The sequence below is a fragment of the Cucurbita pepo genome, chromosome LG08, assembly GCF_002806865.2.
Source record: "Cucurbita pepo subsp. pepo cultivar mu-cu-16 chromosome LG08, ASM280686v2, whole genome shotgun sequence".
Lineage (NCBI taxonomy): Eukaryota > Viridiplantae > Streptophyta > Magnoliopsida > Cucurbitales > Cucurbitaceae > Cucurbita > Cucurbita pepo.
Genome location: NC_036645.1, coordinates 6,771,936 through 6,787,373, shown reverse-complemented (window position 1 = coordinate 6,787,373; position 15,438 = coordinate 6,771,936). Strand labels below are relative to the sequence as shown.

Here is a 15,438-nt window from a genome sequence, read left to right as displayed (position 1 = left end):
ATCTGGGGTAGATGGACTGTGACTGTGAGATCCCACGTCTGGGGTGGATGGACTGTGAGATCCCACATTTGGGTGAACGGATTGTGAGATCCTACGTCGATTGGAATTGAGAATGAAACATTTCTGGGTGTAGGATAACATGCAACGGGGCGAAGCGGACAATATCTGCTAATGACGGGTTATTATAAATTCGGTCACCTTAAGTGGTGGGTTATAAATTCGTGTCACCTTTGGACGAACATATACCCGTATCTATTTGATGCATTTGAAATCTATGGGGGTGAGAGACATTATTTTACCAAAAATGTGAATACCAAATCTATGCCAAAATTATTCATGTATCTTATTTAGCCGACAGTTTTATAGGGTCGGCATTCAATTCAGCTAGATTTTTATTTTGGCCATTTATTTATTAATTATTTTTATTTTAAAAGCAATTAAATACATTAATATTTATATACTTGTAGGTTAAAGTACTATTTTGTATTATTTTGTTTATTTAAATTATTATTTTTAAATTATTGAAATTAGATTATAAAAGTTTGGTTTTATTTTTTTCTATGTCCCATTAATTTCATGTGAAATTATTATTATTATTATTTTTGTTAAAAATATTTAATAATTTAATTTTAAAACGAGTTACGAAAAGTTAAACTTTTATTTTTGTTAGGAGCATACATCGAATTTGGTTCGTGTTGGGCTGTTGAATTTTTTTATTATTATTATTTTAAAAATCATACTTATCCATAACGAAGATCTTATAAAATTAAGATATGAAATATTCACAAGTCAGAATGTATCACTAAATTTTATGGTTTGGATTAGATAATCAAGATTGGTAGGGTTATCAGTGTTGGATGATGAAAGTCCCACCTCGGTTAATTTATGGAATCATCGTGGATTTATAAACAAAAAATATTCTCCCTATTGGTGTGAGGTCTTTCGGGGAGGCCCAAAGCAAACCCATGAGAGCTTATGCTCAAAGTGGACAATATCATACTATTGTGGAGAGTCGTTCATTTAACATGGTATCAGAGTCATGCCCTAAACTTAGTCGTGCCAATAGATGAGTAAATCCTCAAATGTCGAACAAAGGACTCCAAAAGAAAAGGAAAAAATGACTAAGACTCCAAACGAGTCGAGCCTCGATTAAGGGGAGGCGTACTTTAGTACGAGGGAAGGTGTTGTATGATGAAAGTCTCACATTGGCTAATTTAGTGAATGATCATGAAGTTTATAATCAAGTAATACTATTTCCATTGGTCTGAGGCTTTTTGGACAAGCCCAAAGTAAAACCACGAGAGCTTATGCTCAAAGTGGACAATATCATATATTGTGGAGAGTCGTGTTCATCTAACATGGTATCAAAACCATGCTCGGGGGTCGAAGAGAGGACTCGAAGAAGGCAGTTTAATTTTTGTATTTAATAAGTTACCAAAATTTAAAAATATTTAATACCCAAAATCTATAATCTTTCAAAATTAGAATCGTGAGCCTCATCCATTTAAAAACCCTAAAATTGGGAGGAATAAGGCTAAAATTAGAGGCTGGTTAAGCTGTAATTACGGATTTCGTGAAATTCCCAATTTAAAACCCTAAATTCGGCTCTTTCAATCGAATCCCCAATTCCAAAACCCTCTCCTCTCCGTCGTCTTGTTCTTCCTCTGAATCTGTAATCATGAGTCTGAATTGCCTCTCGTGTCAACTCTTCTTGCAGAGATCGGACTCCGACAAAGACCTCGAGCAGCATGAATACTTCACCGATCAGGCCAAGTCGCCGGACAGAAGCTGGTCGGGAAACCTCTCGTTTCGCCCTCCCACTCGCCAAAACAGCGACGGGTTTCGGGTCCGGACGGAGAATAAGGTGGCGCCGACGGGCCACCGCCGTCTTCACAGCACTGGCGCCGTCGCTTTCGGCGGCCCTGGTAAGGAGCCGAGGCTGATTAGAAGCGCGGGGATGAGGAGGGATTGGAGCTTTGAGGATCTTCGAGCCATCCGAGAGGAAAAGGAATCATCTCCCAATTCCTAAACCCTAAAATTATTCTCTCTCTCTCGCTTTTTAAATATATATATATATTTTTTAATTTGAAATTTGTTTAGGAATGGGATGATTTGAACTTATGATGAAAATATTATTTATTTATTTATTTACATTTTATCACTTGATTTTATTTGAATTTTAACTCATAACTATAAATGTATCACTTAAATTATAAATAATTTNAAAATAAAAAAAAAAAAAAAAAAAAACTATTTTAAAATACAAACTAGATAGTATTAGATCTTTCTCGCCTTCCCTTAAATATTCACCTACACGTTCAACACTATTTAGACACAATTCCTCTTCTTTGAAGTATCACAATCTTCACCACGGTTCGGTTGGAGCGGTTGAGGCGCGGGTTCGGTTGGAGCGGCCGAGGCGCGGGTTCGGTTGGAGCGGTCGAGGCGCGGGTTCGGTTGGAGCCGTCGAGGCGCGGGTTCGGTTGGAGCGGCCGAGGCGCGGGTTCTGTCGACATGCTCTTGGATGTAAGAAGTCCATAATCAAGCAATACTATCTTCATTGGTATGATGCCTTTAAGTTCGGTTGGAGCGGCCAAGGCGCGGGTTTTGTCGACATGCTCTTGGATGTAAGAAGTCCATAATCAAGCAATACTATCTTAATTGGTATGATGCCTTTAAGAGTCTAAAACAAAGTCATCAACAATATCATATCACTATGGTTGGACAACATCAGACAGAGCTTATGAGCTTATAAGCTCAAAATGGACAACATCAGACAGAGCTTATGAGCTTATAAGCTCAAAATGGACAACATCAGACAGAGCTTATGAGCTTATAAGCTCAAAATGGACAACATCAGACAGAGCTTATGAGCTTATAAGCTCAAAATGGACAACATCAGACAGAGCTTATGAGCTTATAAGCTCAAAATGGACAACATCAGACAGAGCTTATGAGCTTATAAGCTCAGAATGGACAACATCATCGGCTCAGAATGGACAACATCATCGGCCAGGGCTTATGAGCTTATGCTCAGAATGGACAACATCACATCATCAGCCAGGGCTTATGAGCTTATGCTCAGAATGGACAACATCACATCATCAGCCCGGGCTTATGAGCTTATGCTCAGAATGGACAACATCACATCATCAGCCCGGGCTTATGAGCTTATGCTCAGAATGGACAACATCACATCATCAGCCCGGGCTTATGAGCTTATGCTCAGAATGGACAACATCACATCATCAGCCCGGGCTTATGAGCTTATGCTCAGAATGGACAACATCACATCATCAGCCCGGGCTTATGAGCTTATGCTCAGAATGGACAACATCACATCATCAGCCCGGGCTTATGAGCTTATGCTCAGAATGGACAACATCACATCATCAGCCCGGGCTTATGAGCTTATGCTCAGAATGGACAACATCACATCATCAGCCCGGGCTTATGAGCTTATGCTCAGAATGGACAACATCACATCATCAGCCCGGGCTTATGAGCTTATGCTCAGAATGGACAACATCACATCATCAGCCAGGGCTTATGAGCTTGACAGGGCTTATGAGCTTATGCTCAAAATGGACAACATCAAACCATTGTGGACATTAGGGATTGGTTGGATTGGTAGCATTTCTATATATTTTTTATTGATAAGATATCTAGAGAAATATTTAAGTGAGTGATTAAAGATCCAAACCTCTATTTTCAATGTCAATAAATATCATGCATTATTTTATTCCTAACTACTTTTATAGAGATATAGAGAAATCAATGGGGTTAAAGAAAAAAAAAAATCTAAATATTATTTAAAAAATGTAAATATAATAAATTAACAACCTATTTAATTTAATATTTATTAAAATTTACTAATTAGTTTATTATTAATATTAGACTCTTCTAAAATTGAACTAATTTGTAGAATATAAAATTTAGGTATGATTTGTTAATTTTGATTAATAAAAAAAAAAAAAAAAAAAAAAAAATCCAAATTATGAGTTGTGGAATATTGGAATTAATGTCGTATAATTTGATCGAGGGTCTCTCAAAAGCCCAAAATACTTCCAAGTTGGGGCTCGTTCTTCGTTTCCAGCCATCCATCGCCGACTGATTTCAGGGAACAAATTTCTGACCACCGCATTCAAAATCATTCCATTTCTTCAATTTTCCCGTTGACTTTCAAATCAATTGTTCCTTTGTTTTTTGATCCCATCCTTACCTTTTTCTTCGCACCTTTGATCTCTTCCTTCTTAGGGTTTGGACCTCTTCTCCGTCGTCTCAGATCCTCAATTTCACCGCCTGTTCTTCTTATTTTTAAGACCTCACACACAATCTTTGTTCGTTGGAGCCCTGTTTAATTCAGTTCGCGACAGCGCTTCGTTTGCTGTACTTCAGACTATTTCGTCCTTTTTTTGGTTTCTGAGATGTTTGAACTGCGGAGGATCGGAAGGACGGTATGATTCTGTTCTTGTTTTCGATTTCTTCGGTTTTGTGGTTGAATTTATCTTCCTGTTCATTCGACTGTTCTTGCTGTTCGTTCTGGCCGGAATCTTCAAATTTCTGCTGTGATTGGATTTAGAAGAAGAAGAATCTTCAAATTTCTGCTGTTCATTCGACTGTTCTTGCTGTTCGTTCTGGCTGGAATTTTCAAATTTCTGCTGAGATTGTATTTAGAAGAATAAGAATCTTCAAATTTCTGCTGAGATTGGATTTAGAAGAAGAAGAATCTTCAAATTTCTGCTGTTCATTCGACTGTTCTTGCTGTTCTTGTGGATTTGTTTGTGGTGGAGATGGATAGGAACAGGCAGAATGAGAATTTGGGAGTGAATAAAATGGGGAAGAACATTAGGAAGAGTCCAATACATCAGCCTAGTTTTGGTAATACTGCTGCTAGGCCTCAACCCCAGCCACAAATTTACAATATAAGTAAGAATGATTTTCGGAATATTGTGCAGCAGCTTACAGGCTCACCATCTCAGGAACCTCCTCCTCCTTCTCCTCCTCCTAGAGCTCCACAAAATCCTCCAAGACCCCAAAGTATGCGTTTGCAGAGAATTAGACCTCCTCCGTTAACGCCGATGAATCGACCGAACATGCCTGCTCCTCCTGTTCCTGGCTATGTTCCTGTGCCTCCACCGCAGGGTTTAGTCAATAACAATATGCATAGGCCTGCTGCACAGTTTGCTCAGCCACCACCTCCATTGGCACCGGGAGGAAACTCGCATTGGCCGAACCCGGCTGCCGAGTCTCCTATTTCGGCATACATGCGGTACCTTCAAAATTCTATGATGAATCCATCTCCAGTAGCACAGCCACAGATTCCTGGTCAAATGCATCCTCAAGCACCTCCATCTGGTTTATTGCCTAATCCTAATCCTAATCCTAATCCGCCTGTTCCTGCTCTTCCATCCCCAAGATTCAATGGTCCTCCTCCACCCCCTATGCCGAACTTGCCTTCACCGCACTGGAACGGTCCTGCCCTTTTACCGTCCCCGACTTCGCAGTTTCTATTGCCTTCTCCAACTGGTTACTACAATTTGTTGTCCCCTAAATCACCCTATCCATTACTCTCACCAGGGATACAGTTTTCTCCGCCATTGACTCCTAATTTTGCATTTCCAGCCATGCCTCAATCCGGGATCTTAGGTCCAGGGCCTCATCCACCACCTTCCCCGGGTGTTATGTTTCCATTGTCTCCTTCAGGGTTTTTTCCTATCATGAGTCCAAGATGGAGAGATCAGTAAGGCACGCACGCACCCTCGTCGTCGTGTTAATAGCTCCATGTCTGCTGACATTTTCAAGATGGATACCAAACTCATGGTGTCAGCTAAGTAGCTCTACCCTTTTGCTGTTTCATATCTTTCTATTAGTTCAATTTTTTAACACTTTAAATTGTAAAATCCTTTTGCTTCTCATTTTCGGTTTCCAAAAATCTAATTCTGTAACTTCTGTAATGTTTTCTTTTTTCCTTTTAGGCAAATTTGTATTACTATATATAACAGGAAGAACAGAGCTGTAGCATTAGACATAGGATCATAGATGTCAAGTCGATAGCTTGGTCGGTTGGGTCGGTCTAGTTGAATAATTGTCCAATTCTCTGTAAGATGATGGAATCAACATTATTTGGTATCTGAGTTATTTTTTTAGCTGGTTTATAGAAGGAAATGTGGTAATACATTTTTATTGTTCTTTCCAAATTAAGAACACCATTTCGTGGCTTCATATTTCGTTTTATGGAGATCTGTTCTTTTGTTGCCATTGTTTCATTTATAGCTGCCTGCTTTTGTTATGCTGCGTTCATTTCAACTGTGGAACCTTTATCCATCTAACGCTCATGAAGTCATAGTAAACTTTGTGTGTTTTTTTCTTCGGGTTGAGAAAGTAAGCTCTAGATTTTGTCTGTATAGGGAAAATAAAGCTTTATAGAGTTGTATGCTATAGTTGTTGTGGGATTTAATTTCAATTTATATCATATTTTGCAGAATTTTTAGCTCATTTTACGTCAAATTTTCTGTTAAGTGTAAGCTAAATATATGATTTAGTCTCTATGGTCGGTTGGTGTTGGTGTGTTGTAACGGCTCAAGCCCACCGCTAGTAGATATTGTCTTCTTTGAGCTTTTCCTTCCGGGTTTTCCCTCAAGGTTTTTAAAACGCCTCTCCTAAAGAGAGGTTTCCACACCCTTATAAAGATTGTTTTGTTCTCCTCTCCAACCGATGTGGGATCTCTCAATCCACCCCCTTCGGGGTCCAGGGTTGTTGCTGACATTTTGCCTCGTGTCCACCCCGAGGGCTCAGCCTCCTCGTTGGTAAATCGCCCAATGTCTGGCTCTAATACCATTTGTAATAGCCCAAACTCACCGCTAGTAGATACTATTATCCTCTTTGGACTTTCTCGGTTGGGCTTTCTCTCAAGATTTTTAAAATATGTATACTATGGGAGAGATTTTCACACCCTTACAAAGAATGTTTCATTCACCTTTCTAACCGATGTGAGATCTCACATGTGTGTTCTTTTTTCCGTCTTGGTCCCTATTGTTTTAAAAGTTTCAGTTTAAAATAGCGTGGTAGGTACTTAGTAAGTTGGAAGAAATGTTGAGAAGAAATTAGGTCTCTAAAAGTGGAAATTTCCTTATCTATCTCCCCCAAACTACTAAGAATGTATCAAAAGTTTTGACCTTTAGTCTTTTTGGTCCAGGAAGCTCAATTCCTCTAAATGCCTATGATCTGAGATATTTTGGTATTCTCAAGAAATTGAAGAGACTAAAAGATATAAAGAAAAAAAAAATGTTTATTTCAGAATTATTAAATTGATTATGTGATATCAGGTTTGCATTTCTGGGTTCCAGAAATATGTGTATGAAAATTAAGGAAAAAAAGAATCAAATGTGGCTCCTACTCTCATATTAAATTTCTCGCTCACCCCATCTATGTGATCTAAAACATATGAATAGATCGATATCACATATGAAGAGATGAATCGAGCAATCATAAGCAATCATAAGAATATGATAATTAATAAATGCTTAAAGAAATTGATAGTTATTATTTGCACTATCGAAGTGTTAAAAACAGTAAAAATGGACCTCCTATGATTTTTTTTTGGGCAAAACATGCTAAAAGAATTCGTATTCGTTAGTAGAAAGCTACGTGGTCATGTCATATGGGATCTTGACAACGATATTTTACACTAATTAGAAAAGATAATTTCGTTTATGATTTTTTTATGAGTAATTCCATATAAAATCAAATTCTCATCCAATACGTTAAAGAAGAGAGGGAGTGTTGAACTAAAACGACACCGTTTCAGCAGTTCTGTACACTGGCATTACTGAAATGCACTCCACATCCTACGCCATTATTGATTTTGATCACTTGCCTTGTCTCTGTCTGTTGAAATCGAGCAAACCAAAAGAAAACAGTAAGATCCGATGAATTTATCCAAGAAAAAGATCAACAATCAAAAATCAAAGCAGATGAAAATGAAAAGAAACAAAATCTCATCAAGAAAAATTCATTTCCAATCACAAATTTCAATTTCATTTTCAAATTTCACTTATTCTTGCTTCGATTCTCAATCGAAGAGATAGATGTTCGTGATGATTTAGATCGCTGGAAGAAGATCATCGATTACCTCCTCGATTCATCTCTTCAGTGACGGACGCTAATTTCTGCAGATTCAGTTTCACAACCGTATCGGCGAACAGACGAGTATCCTCCTCCGTATTCCCCGGCGGAACATCCACTGCGTACGATTCCAGAACCACGCTCCATACCTGACCATCCCGTTCCAATTGATGCACCGAAGTCACCGATCGGTAATTTCTGAGGCGGTGTTCGCCGCCGATGATGCTGAATCCGATGACTCGACGCTCTTCGTCATGAATATCAAGCCTCTCCGTGCTCGTATCCGCCGGTAGGCCTGAGATTACATTCACCTCTCTTGTGCAACCTATCTCCAATGTGAATCCTTCGCTCACCGTACAGCTCTTGATGAAGTGCTTGTAACTCTGCGGCTTGTCGAATTGCCGTACAACAGACCATACGACCTCCGGCGGTGCCTGTATCCGCTGCCCTAGCAAGGAGGAGCAGCGACCGCTGTTGAGTTTGTAGATGTGGAACTCCGGTACGAAGTCCTTCAACTCGTCAAACTCATCCTCAGTCAGGCCGGACGGCGGAGCAGCGAGGTGGTGAGTGGTGAGGTAAGTTTCATCAGAGTTTGGTTCCTGCTGCTCCGCTGCTAACGAACCGTCGCGATCGCCGCCCTCGCCTTTCTCCATTTTCTCCCGATTTCTTTTTCTATCTTCTCTGTGGGAATTTAATGACGAAGGTGAGGAAATAAAAAAAAAACAGAAGCGTGGGGCCCACACTCTCTGCTTTTGTTTCATTATTTGTCCGTTTGTGATTTGCTAAGTGAAGAGTAAACTCCCATTAGGATAGTACTGGTCTAGTATTCTATGGCTCGGGAGGCTCCTTTCGTGCAAAAAGAGTTGACTCGTGAACTAGAACCATCGTCTCCCGACTCGAGAGTGTAAACATTAATCTTAAAGGTGGTCGTAGATCACGGACCATAACTTGAGATCATCTCTCAAACCAATAGCTTCATACTAAATCTACCAAGAACTTCTGTTCATGTTATCTAAACATCAGTCAAATTGTTTCGTTCTTTCTTCTCATAAACTTAGTAAAACGGCTTTGTTCGTACGCCAGGTCTCAAATTTTGATAAAATCTATGCTTCTTTTACAGTCAAAATTTGAAATTCCGACCTTAAATAAAAATTATATATAGTCATAAAAGTTATTTGATGAGCATAAAAGTAAATTTCTATGTTTGAAATATTTAGATTTATGATTGAATTTGAGTTAAAATTAATTCTCTTGTATTTAATTTTATGATAATAGACTTTATCTATATTTCTATAATGATAATTTAATATTTTACGTAATATGATTGGACATGTTATCTTTTGTTACGGATATTATCTAAAATATTTTATATTTCGTGTTGGTGTATCTTTTCTCTAATAATGAACTAATGGTTCTCCCTTCAAATAAGCATCTGTACACTCACGCTACATCGTATAAAGAGTTATCATCATGTTGTAGGTGAAGCAACCTAAATCATTTTGGATAGGAGTAGAATGAATGACTTAAGCAGGGTCAAGAGTCGTTCTCATGAATTAGATAGCCGTGTGTAAGGTCGCACGATAGGTTCCTGTGGATCTTCTCGCATATCAGCATGTCCACCTGGTTGGACTCGACCTTAGAGAAAGGTTAAATAAATAGATCCCTGTCTGTCTTGTCTCGAGAACAAGGGGGCGGACACTACTAACCAAGCCAAGTCCAGTTCTCGCTGATAGGCACTGGTAGCTTACCTCCAAGCCTTGCCAACTATGACTTATAAGAATTGTACGAGAGTTGTTCTCGGAGATATTCCCCGAATGATCATACTAAACTGGGAGCAACTAGTTTGAAGCTGGTGCGAGGAATAAGCTCCTAATTCATGGATCTCTCGGTTTGAGAAATCAAAGTAAGATGATCAAACTATTTCTTCTAAACTTTTTCCAAATTTGTGTTTTGCTTTCCTAACTCAAACACGACACTTATACTACTTAAGATAACAAAGCGCTCTCTACATATCATCATATACGGTACGATGTTGCCTATTTTGATCTTGAAAGAAACTTTGATATCGAAGAAGGAACGAAACTTAGTATCAGATGGTTTACATCGTTTACCCTGTCTTATTGGTGCCTCTAACCTAAGACATAGCTTCTATGAGTTTAAATGAAAAGATATAACTCAAGAAGGATGCTTAATCATCCCAAGCTTGATCTGGTTACCTCATAAGCCAGGAAACAAGCTGCATTTGCAGGAACACTCCTGGCCATGGCAGGACCAAAACCTTTGTATAGCCCTTTAACTCCTTCCGTGGCTAAGAGCTTTCTAAATGCATTGAGCGACCCCGAGTACTTCGGGTTTTTGTAATCATCGACTTGAATTACACTCTTGACGACGTCGGTTGGGTAGACGGAGAGCCAGAATGAAGCTCCAGCCAATCCTCCAGCCACAATCAGTGAGCCTCTTCCGAGGTTTGAAGTGTCCGGACCACCTGCAAAGCGTTGCTTCAGCAACTCATACGTACCAAACATGGCTGCATTTCCGGGTACTTCACGGGCTAGAGTAGGAACCAGTCCCTTGAAGAGACCCCTTACACCGCCTTCTGACTTGAGGACATGGCGAGCGACATCCATTGGCCCTCCGTACTTCACTGTTAGGCCAGCTGAACTGGATTGTGCCAATGCACTTTGGGCTTGCAATCTGAAATTTGATGGTTACAATCAATTCCTCCAACGAATAACAAAGCTATACATATAGTATTTAGAATCAATGTTTTGACATCAGTACTATCTGATTATCTTTGTGAATCCTCAAGGATATGGAAGATGGGGTGGTAAGACGATTGGAATAGGTTCGAAAAAATGAACCTGCACTTGATTAATTCGGTGGGGCAAGCGAGAAACGACACAGCAACTCCGGCCCCAGCTCCACAAACCACCTGCTGATTGACAGATAAGGGTACACCGGGTTGAGACCTTACCAGCGCTTCCATTTGCCCTCTTACTGAAAAGAGGAGGGCATTGAACGCTGCCACAGTTGCGAGAGGAGCACCCATACCCTTGTACAACCCGGCAGCGCCTTCAGCTGCTATAGTTTGCTTGACAGCATCGATGGCGCCCGAGAATTTGGGAGACTGGCCAGGAAGTGGAATGGCCTGGCTTTGTAACTTGACCTTTATGGTATCAAACGGGTGTCCACATATCAATTGTGATGCCCCTCCGACCGTCCCGGCAGTGAGGTCCTTAGCCACGCCTCCCATCTTCAGATTCAATGTAAGAAATGTGAACTTTTGGGAAAACAAAAGTATATAATACACCGGTATGCTTGAAGAAGGACGAGTCTTTTAAGTCTTCCGAATCGGAGAATCTGAAACGTAAGGTATGTGGGAGGTCCAAGGAAATGAGCAATATGAGAAAAAGATACTTCATCAACAGATGGACCCACATGGCATCCTTTCACCAATACAGGCTTAAATCACACAGCAACCGGACCCAAATACAACAAAGACAGACTAACTACCTCAAACGTGTGTTATGTGCCCGTTCAAAGTTTTTCACTCCCTGTTGGTTGGTTTTCATTTATAATACTCGCGACTTAATCGCATTAATTCTTCTAAACCATAGGGTAGATCAATATCCTGAATGTTGTGCCAAAAAGATGAAAGAACAAGAAAACACACCGAGTGACAGAAAGTTCTGAGTATAGGTCAACTAGAACACATTCTTTGGGCATCTATAAAGCAAACTGACCGAACATATTCCTGCAGGCTGTAGATGCCCAATTTGGTCAACACTCAGCATCTTGGCTGGTAAACTAAGATCACTAATAGTCTAATATAAGCAGTGTTCATACAGCTTGTCACTACAGTAGTACAGTGCATCATTAAGATGAAATTTCATTTTTAAGCTTGACTTTATGATGAATCTTCTTTTAAGTCGATCTTCAAGTGCATGGATCATCCACAAGTAAGAAAAAGGTTAATCCAAAGATAAAGTGAAACCAGATGAATCTCCAAAAGGTGTTTATCATATCAACTGAAAGAGATCTTAAAATGGGAACAACTACAGGTCAATATGAAGCAGTGGTATTGGAGCAAGACCAAAGAAAAGTGTTTAAGGTTAGTATAGACCAGAATATGCTTTGGAAAACGCTATCTGTTGCAAATTATGCCGGCTACTTCCTCTACGGTCTCGAGGTAATTCAATTTATCAAGAATTCCAGGAAAATTTTCAACAGAATATAAATCGATATGGATATTGACTGAAAATGTAGAAAAGTTTCTTCAATTACAGATGTAAGTTTATGAACAATCGTTGAGAAAATGTCAGAGTATTGTATATTTGTAGATAAAAGTGTAAACAAGACAGAGTAGCAAGTACAAGAACAATGCAGCAAACATATGGTAAGAAGGAAAAGAAAGAAAAAGTATAATCCTAGAAAGTTGATGCATATCCTTGATCATTATTCTATCAATTTCCAAAAACGAAGAGATTAGTTCATTACACAACAGAAGTAACCTTACTTAACAAGTCATCCAAGAAGGATTGCTATTGGAAAGAATGATATAGGAAAAGGAGCAATAGGAACCTTTAAAACAGTACAATAGGAATGATATGTTTGACTATTTGTGGGAGAGAGTCCCACCTTGTAATTAAGGGGATGATCATAGGTTTATAAGTAAGAAATACATCTCCATTGGTATGAGGCATTTTGGAGAAACCAAAACAAAGCCGTGAGAGCTTATGCTCAAAGTGGACAATATCATACCCTTGTGGAGGGTCGTGGTTCCTAACATGGTATCAGAGTCATGCCCTTAACTTAGCCATGTCAATAGAATCCTCAAGTGTCGAACAAAGAAGTTGTGAGTCTCAAGTGTGTAATCAAAAGTGACTCAAGTGTCGAATAAAGAGTATACTTTGTTCGAGGGCTCCAAAGGAGTCGAGCCTCAATTAAGGGGAGACTATTCGAGAGCTCCATAAGTCTCAGGGGAGACTCTATGGTGTACTTTGCTCAATGGGAGGATTGTTGGGAGAAAGTCCCACATCGACTAATTAAGGAGATGATCATGAGTTTATAAGTACGGAATACATCTCCATTAGTATGAGGCATTTTCGTTTAACAAAAAACAAAGCCGTGAGAGCTTACGCTCAAAGTGAACAATATCATACCATTGTGGAGATCGTGATACCTAATACGATACAGTGAAAGCACTATTTTGTNGGAGCAATAGGAACCTTTAAAACAGTACAATAGGAATGATATGTTTGACTATTTGTGGGAGAGAGTCCCACCTTGTAATTAAGGGGATGATCATAGGTTTATAAGTAAGAAATACATCTCCATTGGTATGAGGCATTTTGGAGAAACCAAAACAAAGCCGTGAGAGCTTATGCTCAAAGTGGACAATATCATACCCTTGTGGAGGGTCGTGGTTCCTAACATGGTATCAGAGTCATGCCCTTAACTTAGCCATGTCAATAGAATCCTCAAGTGTCGAACAAAGAAGTTGTGAGTCTCAAGTGTGTAATCAAAAGTGACTCAAGTGTCGAATAAAGAGTATACTTTGTTCGAGGGCTCCAAAGGAGTCGAGCCTCAATTAAGGGGAGACTATTCGAGAGCTCCATAAGTCTCAGGGGAGACTCTATGGTGTACTTTGCTCAATGGGAGGATTGTTGGGAGAAAGTCCCACATCGACTAATTAAGGAGATGATCATGAGTTTATAAGTACGGAATACATCTCCATTAGTATGAGGCATTTTCGTTTAACAAAAAACAAAGCCGTGAGAGCTTACGCTCAAAGTGAACAATATCATACCATTGTGGAGATCGTGATACCTAATACGATACAGTGAAAGCACTATTTTGTAAAGAACCACACAATTATGTTCTCGGAAGTAAGTTAGCTTCATTAACTGCTATTCCTTTAAAACAGGACAACCAGAAAATGTTGCCTTTGAAGCTTTGTCTGCTTACTGAGTTTAAAAGATCCAAGGAACTTGGTCTTATAATTACATTTATAACTAGTAACTCGCAAACGAAAATGAGATAACCATTGGTTCATACTGGGCCATGGAATTATGAAAAAAGACATTGGTACAGAATCTCAATAAACACACCAGACAAGCAAGAACAGAGAAGATACTAAATCAGCCAACAAAATTCCCTGTTTTACACATTCTATAAACGTTTAATCTGAATGGTTTTATCATTTGAATCATTCAAATTAAAGATATCAGACAACCAGTCAAAGCTAATCAAATGTGATTAGGAAGGATCAATCAAATCACAGACGAAGGAGGGAAATCTCACCAGAACCAAATTTCATCAACACCAGAAATGGAGCTTGAAATAGAAATCAAAAAGATGCAAGCAGAACGTTGGCTTCTGCAGATTATCCAATCTGATAAACAAACAAACAAACAGCAATTAGGCCCAGAAAAACGGATCAAAAGATAAATATCAGGCAACATAAGAAGAGAATTGGATTACCTTTTTAGCTCAGCCTTTGATTCTTCTCATCCTCCAGCCGATTTGAATCCAACGCATGCATATGGAGGCAGAGACCGAGAAATGTAAGAATTTAATTCGCCATTCTCAACGCTGTATACTGCATTTGTTTTGATGAAGAAAACAATATTTCTTCATGTTCTTTTCCCTCGATTTAAGGGCGTGTTTATGTCAATCGTAATTAATCAATGCTAATTTGTGGGCACATGTATTGATTTAGGGTTAGGGTTTGTTTCATAAATGTCTATAAATTATTAGTAATTAATAATTAAATGCTAAATTTAGATTCTGAATCCTAATTCAAATCCTCGACATCCGACTTTAAAAAAATGTTGGATATTAACGACATCTCATAGGAGAAAATTCATAAAATCCTTCTCTAGAGCATTGTTCTAGCTTCGTGTTTGGCTCCCGGTTCACGCAATTGAGTCGTTTGACACATCTTGTTTGTAACATTAATTGATCTACCCTTTCTGTGCGTCTACACGTTTGTTCGATTTACACTCGTCACATGTTTGTGTTCCTCGACCGTGGTTCTTCTACTTCAGTGACATCACTGTCGTAGGTATGTAACTCTTTGTGTGACTTCATGCTTTTTATTTATTGTGATTCGTGATCATTTTAAATTTGCGAGTGACAAGTGAACCCACGTGAGACAATCCAAACCCACCGTTAACAAATATTGTCCGCTTTGACCCTGGTATGTATCTTCATTAGCCTCACAGTTTTAAAACATGTCTTTTGGGAGAGGTTTCTCCACCTTTATAAGGAATGCTTTGTTCCCCCTCCAATCGATGTGAGATATCACAA

At 39.1% G+C, this 15,438-nt stretch overlaps 4 protein-coding genes across 4 annotated transcripts; 2 read left to right on the top strand and 2 right to left on the bottom strand.

Annotated features, from left to right (window-relative positions):
• Positions 1-1,678: 1,678 nt before the first annotated feature.
• LOC111800149 lies at positions 1,679-2,029 on the top strand. The gene has a single exon (XM_023683738.1). It carries the CDS (start codon positions 1,679-1,681, stop codon positions 2,027-2,029), a length of 351 nt encoding a protein of 116 aa, XP_023539506.1.
• Positions 2,030-4,040: 2,011 nt separating this feature from the next.
• Positions 4,041-6,241, top strand: LOC111800846 (protein HAIKU1-like). The gene has a single exon (XM_023684726.1). It carries the CDS (start codon positions 4,794-4,796, stop codon positions 5,745-5,747), a length of 954 nt encoding a protein of 317 aa, XP_023540494.1. The 5' UTR covers positions 4,041-4,793; the 3' UTR covers positions 5,748-6,241.
• A 1,354-nt stretch (positions 6,242-7,595) lies between these two features.
• Positions 7,596-8,825, bottom strand: LOC111800856 (abscisic acid receptor PYR1-like). Its single transcript, XM_023684739.1, has 2 exons — positions 8,135-8,825; positions 7,596-7,890 (listed from the first exon to the last, which is right to left on the bottom strand). Exons 1-2 carry the CDS (start codon positions 8,778-8,780, stop codon positions 7,859-7,861), a joined length of 678 nt encoding a protein of 225 aa, XP_023540507.1. The 5' UTR covers positions 8,781-8,825; the 3' UTR covers positions 7,596-7,858.
• A 1,341-nt stretch (positions 8,826-10,166) lies between these two features.
• Positions 10,167-14,825, bottom strand: LOC111800849 (mitochondrial carnitine/acylcarnitine carrier-like protein). The gene is made up of 4 exons (XM_023684729.1): positions 14,611-14,825; positions 14,431-14,521; positions 10,989-11,487; positions 10,167-10,821 (listed from the first exon to the last, which is right to left on the bottom strand). Exons 3-4 carry the CDS (start codon positions 11,378-11,380, stop codon positions 10,320-10,322), a joined length of 894 nt encoding a protein of 297 aa, XP_023540497.1. The 5' UTR covers positions 11,381-11,487; positions 14,431-14,521; positions 14,611-14,825; the 3' UTR covers positions 10,167-10,319.
• Positions 14,826-15,438: the final 613 nt, after the last annotated feature.

Coding starts and splice junctions, on each gene's coding strand:
- LOC111800149 (XM_023683738.1), top strand. CDS start 1,679: ATGAGTCTGAATTGCCTCTCGTGTCAACTCTTCTTGCAGAGATCGGAC.
- LOC111800846 (XM_023684726.1), top strand. CDS start 4,794: ATGGATAGGAACAGGCAGAATGAGAATTTGGGAGTGAATAAAATGGGG.
- LOC111800856 (XM_023684739.1), bottom strand. CDS start 8,780: ATGGAGAAAGGCGAGGGCGGCGATCGCGACGGTTCGTTAGCAGCGGAG. Junction 7,891..8,134: donor TGAAGAGATGAATCGAGGAG/GTAATCGATGAT, acceptor CGATTTCAACAG/ACAGAGACAAGGCAAGTGAT.
- LOC111800849 (XM_023684729.1), bottom strand. CDS start 11,380: ATGGGAGGCGTGGCTAAGGACCTCACTGCCGGGACGGTCGGAGGGGCA. Junction 10,822..10,988: donor ACCGAATTAATCAAGTGCAG/GTTCATTTTTTC, acceptor ATCAAATTTCAG/ATTGCAAGCCCAAAGTGCAT.